This window comes from Felis catus, chromosome A3 (genome assembly GCF_018350175.1).
Source record: "Felis catus isolate Fca126 chromosome A3, F.catus_Fca126_mat1.0, whole genome shotgun sequence".
In the NCBI taxonomy this organism is placed as follows: Eukaryota; Metazoa; Chordata; class Mammalia; order Carnivora; family Felidae; genus Felis; species Felis catus.
The window spans coordinates 62314748-62333132 of NC_058370.1; the positions used below are offsets into that span (position 1 = coordinate 62314748).

Here is an 18385-nt window from a genome sequence, read left to right on the forward strand (position 1 = left end):
ACTGCCCCCCTGTCCAAGACTATATCTTCTGCTTGGGTCATGCATCCTTCTGGCTCTCTTTACCCTGGGCCCCTCTCTGGTCCTTTTTGTTTCCCCAAGCCCAGAGGTGCCTCCTAGGTACAAAACACATCCTAGCCCAAGAATCACCCCAGAGGGAGAGCATATACCATCAGGACTCCTAAGAGCCTTGGCCACACCCGATCACACTCCTTTGCAAGGGGAAGTTCAGTGATCCCTTGGCAGGAGCACCTTAGGAAGCCTCATGGAACTGGGAAGGCCAACAAGGGACACTTTATAACACAAAGATGGCTTTGGTCATCCCAAGAGCATTTTCATTCATTTAACAGAATTTGCATCTTGTGCATCCCTCCAGATGGTTTCTAATGTGGAAATAATTTTATATGTTGAAAAGTTGGTCTCAACTTCCACTTTTGCTAAGTGAAAGCTGGGGATAAGTTAGGTTTATCAAGCTGTAATTTCATTACAGTAAAATTCACTCTCTATAGATGTGCAGTTCAGTGAGCTCTGACAAATGTATTTAGTTTGAGTAACAACTACCATGATTAAGATAAAGGATATTTTCATCACCTTCTGAAGAGTCCTGGTACACCTTTGTTCAGCAGTGGCTTCTGAGCAGAGGAAGTTACACAATTGAGTTGATGCCCTAGGTCTAAGAAGGTTGAATCAGAAGCGATATTCAGGAAGGACTGGAAGGAAAAGAGGGTGTAGAAGGAAAAGAAACTGGTTGTTTTTGAAGGCAGGAAAAAAAACCAAAAAATTCCACTGGTGAACGGAAGGATGGGCGGTCATGGGCAACACCTCTCTAAAGGTCCAAAGGAGGGCAAGGTGTCAGAACCAGGGCAGAGGATAATTCTTAGTATCTTCCTTTTCTTACTGGGCCCCTACAAACATCTGATGCTGCCTTTCAGTACTTAGGCACAAATTTAGAATAGTTCATTATTTAACAATTGTGCAAAAATTGCACCCATAAATCCTTAATGTGGTTATTTCATGTATAAGTACTTTTTTTTATTCTAGGATTTCTACCAAGTTATGCTGTCCTCTACTTATTTCACATAATTTCACGTGTATTTCCCCACCCCACCCCCGAATAATTTGTATATTTATTTGTCCTTTCTTGTGGTAAGATATGCATAGCATAAAACTTGCAATTTTAATCATTTTGAAATTCTGGGGCATTTAGTAAATTCACAGTGTTGTGCAATCATTGGCACTGTTGAGTTCCAGAGTGTTTTTCCATCATCCAAAAAGGAGACCTTGTACCCATTGAGCAGTCATGCTCCATTTCTCCGCCCTTCCCCCTTCCACCCCAGCACCCAGCACCTGGAAACCACTAATCTACTTTCTGTCTCTATGGATTTGCCTATTCTGGCATTTCATGTAAAGAGAATCGTCCATACAATAGGAGACCTTTGTGTCTGGCTTCTTTCACTAAGCATAATGATTATGAGGTTTATCCATTGTTATAGCATATAACAGTGCTTCATTCCTTTTTGTGACTCAATAATCCATTGTATGGCTGTCCTATATTTTGTTTATCCACTCAGTAGTTGACGGACATTTGTACTGTTTCCACCTTTCGCCTGTGTGAGTCGTGCCACTGTGAACATTCATGTGCAAGGATTTGTCTCAGTACCTGTTGTCATTTCTACCTTGAGTAGAATTACTGGGTCAAATGGTAATTCTATGTCTAACTTACTGGGTAACTACTAGACTCTTTTCCACAAGGGCTGCACCATTTTACATTCACACATGCAGTGGATGAGGGTTCCAGTTTCTCCGGTCCTCACCAACACTAGTTATTGATTGAATGGTTGGTTGGTTGGCTGCCATTCTACTGGGTGTGAAGTCGTGTCTCATTATGTTTTTGATTTGCACTTCCCTAATAAAGTGGTTAATGACATTGAACATCTTTTTGTGTGCTTTTTGGCCATTTGTATAGATTCTTCTGAAAATGCCTATTCAAATCTTTTGCTTACTTTTTAACTGGACTTTTTGTCTTTTTATTGTTGTAAGAGTTCTTCATATGTTCTGGATACTAAACCCTTATCAGACTTATATGATTTGCAAATATTTTGTCCCACTCTGTAGGTTGTCTTTTCATTTTCTTAGTAGTAGCCTTTGAAGGGAAAATTTTTAACTTCTGATGAAATCCAATATATCTTGTTGTTGTTGTTGTTGTTGCTGCTGCTGCTGCCTGTATTGTTGGTATCATATCTAGGAAACCATGTTGGCCAACCTGGAGTCATAAAGATTTACCCCTGCCTTTTCTTCTCAGAGTTGTATAGTTTTAATACTTTTATTTAGATTTTCCATTTATTTTGAGTTAATTGTTGTGTGGTATCTGGTGAGACAAGGGTCTGGTGTCATTCCTTTGCATATGGATGTCCAGTTGTTTTAGCACCATTTGTTGAAGAGAGTCTAAAATCTTTAAAAGATCTTGCATCTTTGTTGAAAATCAATTGATCATAGATGTATATATTTATTTCTGGAGTCTCAGTTCTAGTCCATTGATATATATGTCTACCCTTTTGCTGGTACCACACTGTTTTGATTACTGTGCCTTTTGAGGTTTTTTGTTTATTTCAAGTTTTTATTTAAATTCCAGTTAGTTAACATATAGTGTAATATTAGTTTCAGGAGTAGAATTTAGTGATTCATCACTTACGTACAACACCCACTGCTCATCCCAGCAAGTGCCCTCCATAGTACCAATCACCCATGCAGCCCAACCCCGACCCACCTCCTCCCCAGCAACCCTCAGTTTGTTCTCTACAGTTAAGAGTCTCTTTTATGGTTTGCCTGTCTCTCCCACCACCCTTTGTAGTAAGTTTAGAAATCAGAAAATTTGAGTCTTCCAACTTTGTTTTTCTTTTTCAAAATTTCTTCAAGGTCCCATGTGTTTTTATATGCATTTTAGAATTGCTTTTTCCATTTCTGCCCCAAAAGGCCTTTGGGATTTTGATAGGGATGCATTGATTCTGTAGACCACTTCAAGGAGTTTACCATCTTAAATGATATTAAGCCTTCCAGTCCACAAATGCAAGATGTCTTTCTATTAAGGTACGTCTTCTTTAATTTTTTTCAACAATGTTCTGTCATTTTTAGAGTTTAAATTTTCCTAAATTTATTCCTAAGTATATTATTTGTCCATTTCACCTAGGTACCTAATTTGTGCAATTGTTCATAGTATTCTCCCTTTTAATCATTTTTTATTTCTGAGGTTGATAGTAATGTCTTTCATTTCTGATTTTAGTAATATGAGTTTTTCTCTCTTTTTTTTTTTTTTTTTTTTTTTGGTCAGTCTGGTTTGGTTTGTCAATTTTGTTGGTCTTTCCAAAGAACCAGCTTTTGGCTTTGTTGATTATCTCTATTGTTGTTTTTTTTTCTGTTCTCTACTTTTGCTTCCCCTCCAATCTTCATTGTTTCCTGCCTTCTGCAAGCCTTGAGTTTAGTTTGCTTTTCTTTTTCTAGTTCCTTACAGTATAAAGTTAGGTTGCCGATTTAACAACTTCTTTTTTTTAAATAACGTTTATTTATTTTTGAGAGAGAAAAAGACAGAGCATGAGTGGGTAAGAGCCAGAGAGAGAGGGAGACACAGAATCCAAAGCAGGTTCTAGGTTCTGAGCTCTGAACTGTCAGCACAGACCCCAACCTAGGGCTTCAACTCATGAACTGTGAGATCATGACCTGAGCCAAAGTCGGGTGCTCAACCAACTGAGCCACCCAGGCGTCCCTTAACAATTTTCTTTTTTAATGCAGGTGTTTACAGCTATACATTTTCCTGGGAGCACTGCTTTCACTGCATCCCATACATTTTGGTATGTTGTGTTTGTTTTCACTTACCTCTAAGTAGTTTTTAATTTCTCATATGATTTCTTCTTGGATCCATTGGTTATTTAAGTGTTGTTTTATTTCTACGTATTTGTGAAATTCCCACTTTTGTTTTTTACGTCTAGTTTCTATTGTGATCAGGAAAGATGCTTTATAGGATTTCAGTCTTTTTAAATTTATTGAGACTTGTTTTGTGGCCTAACATGATCAATGCTGAAGAAAATTCCATGTGTACTTGCAAAGAATGTGTATTCTGCTATCGCAGAGTGAAGAGTTCTGTAGATGTCTGTTATTTCCACTTGGTTCATGGTGTTGTTCAGGTCCTATATTTTCTTTTGATCTTCTATCTAGTTACATTATTGAAAAGAGGATATTGAATCCTTCAGCTATCATTTTGTAACTATTTCTCCCTTCAGCTTTGCCAATTTGCTTCCATATTTTGGAGCTCTGTTTTTAGTTGCATGTATGTTTATAATTGTTATGTCTTTTCTTTTTAATGTTTATTTATTTTTGAGAGAGCACATGAGAGTCAGGTGGGCAGAGAGAGGTGGGGGACAGAAGATCCAAAGTCAGCTCTGCACTGACAGCAGCAAGCCCGACATGGGGCTCAAACTCCCAAACTGTGAGATCATGACCTGAGTCATGGATGCTTAACTGACTGAGCTGCCCAGGCACCCCTTATTGTTATGTCTTCTTGATGAATGACCCTTACATCAATATATAAAAGCTTTCTTTGTCTCAGTAATTTTTGACTTAAAGTCTATTTTGTCTGGTTAATACCAGACAAATACTAATGTATAGCTACTTCAGCTGTCTTTGGGTCTCTATTTGCATGGGGTATCTCTTCCTTTCACCTTCAACCTATGTGGTTCTAGTGAGTCTTTAGCAGATAGCATATAGTTGGATGTTTTTTTAATTTATTTTGGTAATATCTGCCTTTTGATTTGAGAGCTCACTCCATTTACAATTAAGCTAGTTATTGATATGAAAGGATTTCTGCCATTATGCTATTTTGTTTCCTGTGTACCTTACATCTTTTTTGTTCCTCAGTTCCTCCATTACTGCCTTCTTTTATGTTTAATTGGCTGTTTCGTAGTGTACCATTTTGGCTCTTTGCTCATTTCTGTTTCCAATTATTTTATTAGTGGCTACCTTGGAAAGTATAATTTATATCTTAAATTTGTAACAAACTAGTTTGAATTAATACCAGTTTAGCTTCAGGAGCGCCTGGGTGGCCTAGTCGGTTAAGCGTCCAACTCTTGATCTTGGCTCAGGTCATGATCTCACAGTTTGTGAGTTCGAGCCTTACATCAGGCTCTGTGCTGACAGCACAGCGCCTGCTGGGATTCTGTCTCTCCTTCTCTCTGTCCCTTCCCCACTTACTGTCTCTCTCTCTCTCTCAAAATAAATAAATAAACTTTAAAAAAATTACCAATTTAGCTTCAATATATACAAAAACTCTGCTCCTATACAATTCCATCCCTCCCCTTTATGTTTTTATTGTAACAATTTACATCTTTGAACCATTGTGTGTTGATTAACATAGATGTGTAATTGTGGTTTTATGCATTTGTCTTTTAAATCAATACGGAAAGGAGAAGAATTACAAACCAAAAATACAGTAATACTTGCATTTTTACTTACCTATAAATATCACATAGTTCACAGTCTAGTTCAGATTAATACCAACTTAATTTCAATAAGATACAAAACTTTACAACTATATAGCTCTATTCCCACCCCTTCCTTTGTGCTGTTATTGTCATGTAAATTATATCTTTAGACATTGTTTTCCCATAAAGACAGACTTGTAATTATTGCTTTATGCAGTTGTATTTTAAATAAGATAGGAGAAAAAGAGTTACACATAAAAACTACATTTATACTGTCTTTTATGTATACCCATGTTCTTATCTTTATCACTGTTCTTTTTTTTTCATGTGGATTCAAGTTACTCTCTAATATCCTTCCTTTCACCTTACCCCGATGGATATACTTTAGTATTTCTGATAGAACAAATTTGTTAGAAAGAAATTTTCTCAGTTTTTGTTTATCTGGGAATATCTTCATTTCTCCTTTTTTGAAGGATAGTTTTGTGGGAGACAGCATTCTTGGTCCATAGTCTTTTCTGTCTTTACTTTGGATATTTCATCTCACTGTCTGCTGATCTCCATGGTTTTTGATAAGAAATCACCTGTTAATCTTATTGAGACTCCCTTGTAGGTGATGAAGCATTGTCTCTTCCTGCTTTTTAGATTCTCTCCCTGGTGTTTAAAAGTTTCATTATGACGTATCTAGGTGTAGATCTCTTTGAATTTATCCTACTTGGAATTTGTTGAGCTTCTTGGAAGTGCAATATTCTTTCTGTCCCCCTCTACCCCACCCCACCCCACCCCTGCCATCTCTGTCTCTACTCCTTGGACTCCTATTATGCATCTATTGATATAATTAATGGTGTCCCACTGGTCTCTGAGGCCCTGTTCATCTTATTCTTTTTTTCATTTTGTTCCTCAGAACTGATCATCTCAATTAACCCAAATAAAAGTTCACTGATTCTTCTGCTAGCTCACATCTGGTGTTGAAGCCTTCTACTTAGTTTTTCATTTCAATTTTTATAGTTTTCGACTCCGGAACATCTGTCTACTTCCTTTTTATAATTTCTTTATCTTTATTCATATTCTCTATTTGGTGAGACCTTATTCTCCCCTGGTTTCTTTAGTTCTTTGTCATCGTTTCCTTCAGTTCTTAGAGCATATTTGGCAGTTGATTTAAAGTTTTTGTCTAATAAGTCCAGTGCCTGGGCTTTCTTAGGGACAGTTTCTTTCCTTTCTTTTTTCTGTCTTTGAATGGGCCATACTTTGTTATTTCTTTGTATTCCTTGTAATTTTTGTTGAAAATTATCCACTTTGACTATTATAATGCAGTAACTATGTAAATAGGATTACCCCCCACCTGAATTTGCTGTTGCTGGTTGCTGTGAGTTGTAGTTGTATGTTTAGTGATTTTTCTAAGCTATTTCTGTAAAGACATTATTATTTTGTTGTGTGTAGTCACTAAAGTCCCAGTTCCTTTAATTTGGTGGTTAACTGGTAAGTTGTTAGAAAGTCCCTTAAATGCTGCTGCCGCCACCACCACAATAAAACTCTTCTGGTCTTTAGAGATTGGTTCTGTGTTGGAGTACTCCTTCAAAGCTTAGGCAGACCTTATGCAACTCTGCCTAAGCCTTCACTTTCTGCTTATGTGGAGGCTAATGATCAGCCAGCGGTAAAAACTTATGGTCTTCTCAGGTCTTTCCTAAGCACACGTTAACCCTGGGCAATCATGTGGCCTTCTGGACTCTCGGGTTTACGTGGGAGCTTTTTAAAACTTTTACTCCAAACATGTATCTCCTTCCTCAGCCTCTTCCTTTTCAGACTTTGCAGACTGTCTGCTGCTTGCCCTACCTGTTATCCCTTGCCCCAGGTGGTTGTGGTGGTCCCCTTGTTTTTAAATACTTTCAACAAGTACTGCCCTGGAGGCCACTCCAGCCCTGAGAAAGTTCCAAGTGGGATAAAACAAAGGTAAGACCCAGAGTTGATGAGTTGATCCCCCGGGGGAGCCGGGAGCCGCCAGGGGACAGGCTAAAACACACCACCACAATTCTTTGAGAATAAAGCTTATCTTGCCCCCGTGGCACCAGCAAGCCACACCGGGAACCCAGCCTCCACAACTGCCTCTTAGCTGGGGGTGGGGGATGATAGGCGGGTAAGTTCAAAAGCCCAAACATAATTTTACTGAAATTTAGCAGCTTCTTTCTTTATTAAGCCTTCATTCCCTGGTTATCAGTTTCTTACTAGATTCCAGAGTTCTGTAAGTATTGGTTCTGACAGATTTTGTCCACTTAATTATTGCTTTCGTGGAGGAACAAGTTTCTGGGGTTCCCTTCTCCCAGGTGTGAACATTTTTGTAGTTATTTTTTTTTAATGTTTATTAATTTTGAGAGAGAGAGAGAGAGAGTGGGGAAGGGACAAAGGGAGAGAGGGAGAGAGAGAGTCTAAGCAGGCTCTCCGCTGTCAGCACAGAGCCCCATGCGGAGCTCCATCTCATGAATGGTGAGATCATGACCTGAGCCGAAATCAAGAATCAGACGCTTAACCAACTGAGCCACCCAGGCGCATCTTGCAGTTATTTTTATGTTGATCAATTGCTCTCTAAAAAGAATAAATCATTTTACAGTATTAACAGCAATATATTTCTTCATAGCCTTGTCAACATTTGTTATTATGAATTTTTAATTTTTTATGATTTCATTGTCATTGAAGAATACTTCAGAGTCATATTGATTTGAGTGTCTTCCACTGTTGTTGAGTTTGAATCCTGGTTGAGTTAGTGTTTGTGTTTTTTGTAAATGGTTGTTTCGTTTGGTCGTTAGCTCATTCAGATATTCGCCTTTCATCTGCATTTCAGTTGATCTGATCCTGAATCTGATATGATGAGAGGTGTCTGTGTGTGTGAGGCATGGCCCATCTTAGCTGAGGACGGGCAGCTCCTAACACTGGAGGGGGCTTGTTGTACCACCTCTGGGTATCTTTAACGCATTCATTCAACAGAAACGCACCAAGCCCTACTGTGTGCCAGGTCTGTGCTGGTTCTGGGAAAATGGCGGGGACTAAATAGCCCTGCTCTGTCCCTTGGGAGCAAACAACCTTTATGGGGGTGACACCAAACAAGCAAGACGTGCAGAGTGTCTTCTCAGTACACAACTTTCCTGTGGACTTATGCTAGTTTTGATTTTATGCAGGTTTTAAAAAAATGTTGATGTCCTTACACTTGCCTATCACATCCTTGAAATGAGAGGTCACATGGAGCCCCTTTCACCTCAGCAACTTGATCTTCATGGTGCACAAGCTTGGTCCTTGGGGTAGAACTGGAGGGGGATTTCCCTCCTGGGCACCAGTGGGCCCTGCCCTCCTCTCTAGGGAATCTAGGACTTCAGAACATTTAGCTTTCTTCTGGAGGCTCACCTCACCTGACAAGCCGTTCTTTCTAGGACAGAACGTCCAGCAGTTTGCAGATGGCCAGGACCCGGAAGACCCTGCTAGCCCTTCCTCAGAGAGAAGGTAGGCACTCTTACCTGTACAGGTAGAGCCATTCTGAGGCTTAGGGCCACAAGGAAGTGGACAACCCACGGTTGAGGTGTTCCCCTTGCATCCTGCCCACAGCAATCTTGAGTTGTCCCCTCTCCTCACCCAGCATGGCACGGTGGCTGGGATGGTGGTGGGCAGGTGGTGGAATACCATAATACTCTGTCCCCTCCACAGGGGTCCAGGCAGCCGCTGTGGCACCCACCCTGTTGCCTAACCTGAAGAGCAGCTGCTTCGACCATGCTCTGCACCAGGGGCTCCTCCACCCCACCCGGCGGCGCTGCAGTCCCACCTCAGCTCCAACTCCCAAATTGTCAAAGAAGCGCAAAGTGCATGCAGCCGGGGACATGTTCCCCACTGATTGGAGCCCACCACCCATAGAGTTCCTGAACCTGAGAGTACCACAGGCCAGCAGGGGGGCCCCAGCACAGAGGTGGCTAGGCCCAGGGGGCCCTCAGGGCCTGAGGACATGGGCTCCCCAGCTGCCTGAGGAGTTAGGCCAGGAGCCCCAGGACTTGGACCCCCAGGGGAGCCTGACCTCACTGGAGGAGCTGTTCGGGAACATGGCAGGCCCAAGCCAGAAGTCTACAGCTCCAGTGGTGGACACCCACACCTTGGTAAGCCAATAGCCACCCCTTGGCCTCCTCTCCTTGCCACCTCTCCTCAGTCACCTCCAGACCACCCCCTTTTTGGCCATTCTCCCTTGGCCATATCCCAACTGCCCTTTGTCGGCCACCTGCCCCTAACCATCCCTCCTCAACTGCATACCCCCAACCTCTCCCCATCTATGAACCCTTGTGGCTAGGATGCATCTCTCCCCTTATATCTGCTACTAGTCCCTGCTAACAGATGGCTTGGGGCGGTGCCAAATTGGATCCCACTTCTGTGTGGGAGCCTTCAAGGCTTTTGAGGCTAAGGTTGGGGTTATCCACCTGGGCAAAAGAGGGACCTCGGTGCCTGGGTCTAGGCTAGGCCAGGCACAAAGACTTGGGCTAACTCTAGTCAGTGGATTGACATGCCTAAATGGAAACTTTAGTGATGAGCTTTAAGCTAGGTGAGAATATATAGCTGTTTATAGGTAGACTGTGGGGACACGGATCCAGGAAGTTTATTCTGAGAATAGGACTTAATTATTGTAATAGCCCAAGATTGTCAGTAATCTAAATGCCCACCACTAGGGAATTAATATATTATGTTCTAGTCCTACATTAGAAAGGTTTGTGGTGTTTTATTTATTTATTTTTTTTTAACGTTCATTTATTTTTTTTGAGACAGAGAGAGACAGAGCATGAACGGGGGAGGGTCAGAGAGAGAGGGAGGCACAGAATCCGAAACAGGCTCCAGGCTCTGAGCTGTCGGCACAGAGCCCAATGGAGGGCTCAAACTCACAGACCGTGAGATCATGACCTGAGCCTAAGTCGGATGCTCAACCGACTGAGCCACCAGGGGCCCCGAAATGTTTTTTTTTTTTTTAACTTATCTCTTTAGTATTGATATGGAATGCCCTCAAGACATACTATTAATTAGGCAAACCACAAGAGACTCTTAAATACAGAGAACAAACTGAGGGTTGCTGGAGGGGAGGTGGATGGAGGGATGGGCCAAATGGGTGATGGGCATTAAGGAAGGCAGTTGGTGGGATGAGCACTGGGTGTTATACGTAAGTGATGAATCACTGGGTTCTACTTGTGACACCAGTGCTACACTGTATGTTAACTTGAATTTAAATAATTTAAAAAATGAAAGACATCCTACTCATTGAACAGAGCAAAGTATAAAATAGGGTTCATAGTTTGCCATTTGTGTTACGGGTGGTGGCAGAAGGGAGTCTATAATGTACTAGTGTTTGCTTGTCTGTGGATAAAATGTCTCTGAAAGCACACCAAGGAGCAAACACCTGTGGTCACCTGTGGGGAGGGACCTGGCTGGCTGGGGATGCAGGTGAGGCAAGACATCTTACTATATGCCTTTATACCTCTTGATTTTTTAATCATTTGAATGGGTTGCCTATTCAGAAAAATAAAATAAATAAAGGGCTTAATTTAGATTAACTTTTATTCTTTTTCCCCTTCTATCTGTCTGTCTTTCTGTCTGTCTCCCATTCTCACCTCCTGTTTCTCTAGTTCACCTCTGGAGCCTCGGAGAGCTATGCCAATAGCTTAGATTACTTACTACAGGAGAAGCGGTAAGCGTGGAAGAGGGTCCATCTTGGGATGTTCATTCTATAGGGTTGGCAGCAATTTGGGGGGGGGGGTGGTTGTCCTCTAAGACTCCCAGCAAACTCGCCTCAGGATCAAGCAGCCTGCTGCACTCCTACACGGCGTGTCTCCTGGAGCGTCCTGTGTGCTCTGATCAATAGTGAGCACGTGGTACAGCAGCCGAGTTGCAGGGGGGCATCTTGAAGGCAGAGAGCCCCAAACCTCTGCCACATCCAGAGCCCTTGTTCAGGGTTACTGTGGGTAGGATGCAAGGAGAATCCCTTGCTCTCTTCTGCCCAATTCATGCCCGTGTGGCAGCCTCTCAGCTCCCACTCAAGTGTTCCATGGGCGAGAAGGGGAAAAGGCAGGCAGCTTTGACGGAGATGTATAGCCTAACTATTGCCACGATGGTGATGCAGGCAAGTAAAGCTCATCGAGGCACCTGGCACTGGGATGTTCTCACTCAGCTAGGTCCTGTGCCAGGTGCCAGATAGGTGGAAGTGATTGTACAGGGAGATCTAACTGAATGATTCCACTATCTCCCATGCTAGAAAGTTGCTGTGGAGGGGCCTGGAATACTGACACCTGATTTAACCTGGGGGTCAGAAGAGGCTCCCCACAGGTATCCTTATCTCTGAACTTTGGAGGATAAGAAGATTTGGGGGGCAGCATGGGTGACCACACATGTGAATATGGGTACGGCAGACAATTCTGGTGGCTGACTAGAACTGGAATTCTCAGCACTGCAGAGTAGGGGTTGGTGGTCCACATGGCAGGAGGTACAGCCAAGATGTGAACCAGGGCTGGGTCATGAGAAGCTAATGAACCCAAGGTTGAGTTGGGAGAATTTTAAGGAGATAGTGATGTGATTCCTGCTGTGTTTCAGAGATCGCTCAGGCTACATTATGGAGAATGGATGGGAAGGGTGAGAGAGGAAGGAGGGTGAACAGTGATTGGGTGGGGTCTTGGGAGGAAGGTGGTAGGGCTGTGATGAATCTGCTGACCTGGGTGGCTGGGGCTCTGGGACCTGTGTGGAAGGGAATTCAGACCCAGACGTGTGGCTTCAGAGGATCCTGGGCACATTCAGCTGCAAATCATCCAGTTGTGGCTGGCTAGGAGGATCTGAACTCCAGACAGCAGCCTGGGCTGGAGATGAAATCTTTAGGAACTGAGGACCTTTGGGGAAAGCCAGGGCGAGCACCTGGAGGGGGAGGACAAGGGCTGGGGAGGCTCCCTGGTTGTTGTGGAAGCAAGGATCCAGAAGGCCGAAGGATGCACTTGTACCTGCTTGGGAGTTTAGTGTGGTTAGGGCAGGAGGGAAGTGGGGGAGTCAGGTATCTAGCAAGATAATGGTAGGCATGCAGCCTGTGGTGGGAACAGACCTCTGGGGCTAGAGGCCACAGGGTAGGGAGAGGAAGGGAATGAGCAGGACCTGGAGAACTGCCCCTGGGGCTGGAGAGGCAGGCCATGTGTCAGGGGCTCTGGGAGCCATGAACCTGGGACCTCTCCAGGTCAGTGTGGCCTGACCCCAGGAGGAGGAGAAGGAGCCTCGATGTGTTAAAAAGTGGGCAAATCCAAAACAAGGCACACAAACAAAGGCATGTTTGAAGCTGTGTGGTGAAAACTTTCCTTGAGGCCTGTCTGCTCTTATCTGCTTATTCAGAGAGAGCGCAATGGATGCAACGTGATGCCTCTCCCCTGCCCCGTCCAAATCTAACATTGAAGGCCTTTATGCAGGAGTTCAGGGCCGTGGCCCCCATTCCTAGGCCTAACCCAGTATCAGGGTTGGATGACTGGGGACAGCGCTTACCTCTGTTGTCAGCTCTCATCTCTCTGCAGGGAACAGGCCCTGGAGCAGGAGCGAGAGAAGCTGCTTCTGCATGATTGTCCTGACCTCTACTCCCTGGATCTGGCTGAAGATGAGGCGCCTCTCACACCTGAGCACAGGTGGGGGGTAGTGGGCACAGGAAGGGGCAAGGGCCCATCCACTCTGGGGGGGGCGGGGGCAGTCCCTGCATCCACCTCTCAAGGCAGAGGATTGTCAACTGGCTCTCGGTTTTAGACAGTTTACCAGCAATTTGTGTACATTTATGAGTTATCAAGCTGCCTCCTTTTCTTTTTTTTTTTTTAATTTTTTTTTTTCAACGTTTATTTTATTTTTGGGACAGAGAGAGACAGAGCATGAACGGGGGAGGGGCAGAGAGAGAGGGAGACACAGAATCGGAAACAGGCTCCAGGCTCTGAGCCATCAGCCCAGAGCCTGACGCGGGGCTCGAACTCCCGGACCGCGAGATCGTGACCTGGCTGAAGTCGGACGCTCAACCGACTGCGCCACCCAGGCGCCCCTGCCTCCTTTTCTTAAACCTACATTTTTTAAAATTTTTTTTTTCAACGTTTATTTATTTTTGGGACAGAGAGAGACAGAACATGAACGGGGGAGGGGCAGAGAGAGAGGGAGACACAGAATCGGAAACAGGCTCCAGGCTCTGAGCCATCAGCCCAGAGCCTGACGCGGGGCTCCAACTCACGGACTGCGAGATCGTGACCTGGCTGAAGTCGGATGCTTAACCGACTGCGCCACCCAGGCGCCCCTCTGAAACCTACATTTTAAAAAACCCCAAAAAACCTCTATATTCATTCATTGGTTACAGAAATATTTGATTACCTACTGTGTGTCAGCGTCCAGTGGGGGCCTTTGAGGACATGGAGTTATAAAAACACAGCCTGCTCTGCCCCGGTTGTCTGCTCAGATTTATAGAACCAGATCTCTTGGGAAAATAACTGCACAAAACTACAGTCTAAGAGGAAACTGTCTTTCAAGGGGAGAATATGGCCATATGACATTTTTCATCTTCCCCTGTCTGGAGAAAAGAAGATGGCTTTTGTCAGTGCTGTCATGTGGGCGGGGGTCTCCTGGCCATGATTTAACTGGGCCATTGGCTGGGGGTGGGCTGGTGTTACCTGAACCAGTGTGTCTCAGAGATGCTGAGGGACCACAGTTGAATCCATCTTCAGAGTACCCTGTTAGCCACCCGTCTATCCACCTGTCCAGCCAGCCAGCCAGCCAGAAAGCATCTATTAATGCCAACTTTGTGCCAGGCTCTTCTACAGACCCTTGGGATTCAGGAAAAACAAAACCAGACAGAAATCTCTGCCCTCCTGAGTGAAGATAGGTGATGAGTGCTCAGGAGAAAGGAGAGAGAGGTGGTATAAGGAGTGTGGAAGGCCTGAGGTTGTGCTTGAGGGTCAGGGAAGGCCTCGGTGAGCAGCTGGCTGGCTTCTGGCAGAGCCCTAAGAAGGAGAGGCGAAGAAGCAGCTCTGGGGGCCCTGCAGGGGGAACTTACCTGCAGCCTTGGAGGGGAGGGCAGGGGAGAGGAGGTCAGGGAGAATAAGGGTGGGCTTGACATCTGAGCTTTTCCCCTGTGTGAGCCGGCCGCCACTGCTCCAAGCAGGATCCTCTGCCTCTGTGTCAAGAATAGACTGGGGAGCATGGGGGTGGGGTGTGGCAAGGGCAGAAGAAGAAAGACAGGCAAATGAGCCATGGCAGTAATCTTGAGAAGTGAGGGTGGCTGGGAGTGAGGGGGGGGGGGGGTAAGGAGTAGGCAAATTCTGGATATATTCTTAGGGTGGAACTGAGAGGATTTATTGGTGAACTGGATGGGGAGGGTATGGGAGAAAGAGGGGAGCTGAAAGGGACCCCTAGGGTTGGGCCTGACCAACTGGAAGTTTGGAGTTGTCTAACTTGGGGAAGACTAAGTGACGAAGGCTGGGGTGGGGCAGTTGTGGGATCAGGAGTTCGTTTGGGGGATCCCAGAGGTGAGACCAGGGAGACAGCTTGAATACCCTCATCTGGAGAGGCAAGCTTGGGAGGCACCATGTGTAGGTGATGTTTAAAGCCACAAATTGGATGAGATCACCTGGGGAGCGAGTGTATACAGAGAAGAACAGGGGCCCAAGGGCACAATGTAGAGGTCATGGTGACCTTGACAAAAGCAGCTCTGGTGGGTTGCTGGGGACGAATCTAACTGGAATAGTCCCACAGGAGAACAAGAGGAGAGGTGGGAAGAGAAAAATGCACAGTAGCTGAAGGGGGAAGTGAAGTCAGAAAAGATCTTTCTGTATGTCTTTCTTTTACTTGGTTCCTCCTTCCTTCCATCCCTCCCTCCCTCCCTCCTTTCTTCCTTTCTTGCTTTCTTCCTTCCCCCCCCCTTGCATCTCTCCCTCTCTCATTTCTTCCTCCCCCCCCCCAGCCTTCCTCCCTCCCTCCTTTCCTCAGGAACCCAGTTTCCAGGAGGGGCTGGGGTGGAGTCTGCAGGGGATGAGGTCACCTCATGTGACCATGTGGCTGCAGGCAGTTGGTCACCATGCCCTGGAGCATCTGCCTGTTCAGGCTTTGCTTTTTCTGTCAGCCTGAGTTATGTTAGTAAGCATTGGTCTAAGCAATGATAGGTCAAGTTTTCATGCATACTCAAAGTTCGCATTCTGCCTCCACTTACTAAGGGAATGTTGAGTGATAACATACAGACTCCTTTGGGGCCTCCATTTTAGGATCTCCAAATGGTTTACATTGCTTTTGTTGCCCAGACATGGTTATGAGCAGTACCTTGTCTGGCTGTGTGCTTTTTTTTTTCTCAAGTTTTTCTGATAGTCATCTCTGGGCTAGAGCAGGGATCAGCAAATTCTGTGTTCATAAATAGTAAATATTTTAGGCTTTGAGGGCCATGCACTCTCTGTTGCAACCACTCAACTCTGCTGTTGTAACAGGGAAGCTCCCATAGACAATGCATAAATGAATAAACATGCCTGTGTTGCAATAAAACCTTGTTTACAGAAATGGGCAGGAGTTGGCCACAGATTGTAGTTTGCTGACCCACGGCCTTGATTGGGAGGACCCCTGCCTTTTACTTTCCACTGTGAAAATCTGTGAGTGTTCAGATTTGAACAGCCATCCCAGATAGTTAGAGAGCTACTCACATGCTGCCTAGAGACCCAGAGAAAGGATGTCATGCAAGTCACATGGTGAACCCAAAAGGGCAGATGTGGTGGAGTGTGGAGACTGAATGGAGCCACTGGGTTTGGGCTAAGGCCTCTTTGGACAAGAGTGCCTTGGTGGCAACATGAGTGATAAACACAATTGTCTAAGTTGGGACTCATGAATTTGTTCGCAGATGTCCTACTCAATGGATAGATAGCCTTGGAATGAAACGTTTTGAACCTCTTTAAAAATCTCTATAGCAAGAATTAACTATTCTTGCTCTTCACCTTTCTAGTGAAGGATTCTGGAAGTCGTGGCTTGGATGTTTTGAAATTCCCCACAGAAGGGAGTTATCTGGGGAACTGGCTTAAGCCAGGTGTTCCAGGCTTTGAAATCGCTGATGATTTTCTGGGCACATGACATTTTCAAGTAGTACTTTGAGAAAGCCTTTTTGACAACAGCTACTTTGAGGTGGTTGTTTTGATGTGGGATCATTTTTGATGGGACAGTTCAACATTCTGCTTCAAAGAAAATTACTCACGGATACACAAAGCCAGCAGCCTCTTCTGTCCGTGAATGGGGCCAAGGAGAGATGTGGGTCTGGAAGGGGTGAGGCTGGGGCTGGGGGCCAGCCACCATCTGTTAGAACAGTTGTCTGTGACCAGGAGTCACATGACTGCCACAGATGCCCGTTGTAGAAGAGACCCCCACAAGCTTCCAGAGCCAGAACATCCCCTCATGCTCTAAGGATTGGCTTGCATCTTGAATAGATGCCATCCTACATTCTCTATTTCTTAAAGTTAAAAGACCTTATGTGTGCTGGGGCAGGGGAGGGGGGAATATTTAAACTACAACATCATCCTTTATCCTTTCTTTGGGGCTGCACAGGAAATCTCCAATTAGACATGGAAGACTCATCTCAGAACTCTTAATGCACATACATTATATTTAATATCACAAAAGTCCCTTTGTATGATCGTTTGGGGGATAGGGCTAAGACCCTTTTACAGATGAGCCTAATTCCTAAAGGCTTTTAATAATTTGTACTTTTTTTTTAAATACAAAAACAACCTAAGCTGTAAATACTCATAATGGCAAAGAAATTAACAAAACAGAAGATCATTTTACCATTTGTGTGATGGTTTGCAGAGGCTGCTTGCAAAAGGCTACAGGACAGAATCTCCCTGGTATTTTCATGTCATTTCCACGCGTTGTGTCACTTCATCCTCAGGATGAGCCTATGACGTGCGTCAGCACCTTTTCTTGGGTCACTTGGCCAGAAAGTGAGACAGATTTCATCTGGGGAGCGGTGGGCTGCCAGCTACACTGCTCCACTTCCAGTGCCAGCTGCTCGTGTCCCAGACCCTGACGGGAGCCCCAAGTGCTGTCCCCCCTCCAAGTTCACTGTCAGGGCTCAGGCCATCCTCCAGTAAGAGGAGGGGATGCAGTGCTTGTAGCTTGTTTGATTTGGCTGCTATTATTGTTGTTAAATGTGTGTTGTGTATCTGTTACATCTCTACAAAAATCAAGCAGAACACAGTTGTATGAAGTAAACAGGAAATGTCTCCTCTTATCCCTCCCCCCAATCCTGTTCCCTAGGGATGACTCCAGCTCATACTTGGGTGTATCAGATGCATGTGGGTTGTTGAATGTGTCTAAGAATGTGTGTGTGCATATGTCTGCGTGTATACCTATGCACACACACGTACACACTTCCTATCTGAAACCTGCTGTTTTCACCCACTATTCCCTCTTAAATGGGTCATTAAATCTTGACAATTTTTCCCTCTCCCTATAGAGTTAGAATGTGTCCCCTCTTCTTTCTGTTCCTTCTCTGTCCCTGGGACCCAGCTCTGATCTACTAATCAGACTCACAAGGCAGGGCAGGGCCTAGGACTCTGCATTTTAGCAGACCTCCCTGGGGAGTCCTCCTGATCACAAGAGCCTGAGGACTGGTGCCCCAGAAGAAGAGTCCAGGTTCCTTCACTGTGCAGATGCCCTCCCTGACCCTGGCTGCACCCAGAGCTTCTCTCCTCTGCCCCTGGCAGCACCGTGCAGGCAGCTCTGTGGCTGGCCCACTTGCTGAAGGCTATTGTGGTGATTTTGTTTACCTTTCTGTTAGGTGTGCAGTGGCAGCCCACGACTGACTCATCCTTCAGCACCTGGCACCTACACATCGTGGCACTCAGTGAAAGTTTGAGCTGAACAAAGCCAATGGGTGGGGCTGGGTTTGG

At 44.9% G+C, this 18385-nt stretch overlaps 1 protein-coding gene across 10 annotated transcripts in view; it reads left to right on the forward strand.

Moving 5' to 3' along the window:
* Positions 1-18385, forward strand: part of FAM178B (family with sequence similarity 178 member B) — a 115702-nt gene that overhangs the window by 15793 nt on the left and 81524 nt on the right. For 8 of the 10 annotated variants that reach the window (XM_023251624.2, XM_006930055.4, XM_006930056.4 and 5 more), the window contains exons 2-5: positions 8885-8954; positions 9156-9595; positions 11102-11163; positions 13016-13123. In XM_023251624.2, the coding sequence (XP_023107392.1) occupies positions 8885-8954; positions 9156-9595; positions 11102-11163; positions 13016-13123 (680 nt within the window). Of the gene's footprint in view, positions 1-3824; positions 3843-8884; positions 8955-9155; positions 9596-11101; positions 11164-13015; positions 13124-18385 lie in introns of those variants that run through there. The other 2 variants (XM_045054107.1, XM_045054108.1) reach the window with 2 other exon arrangements.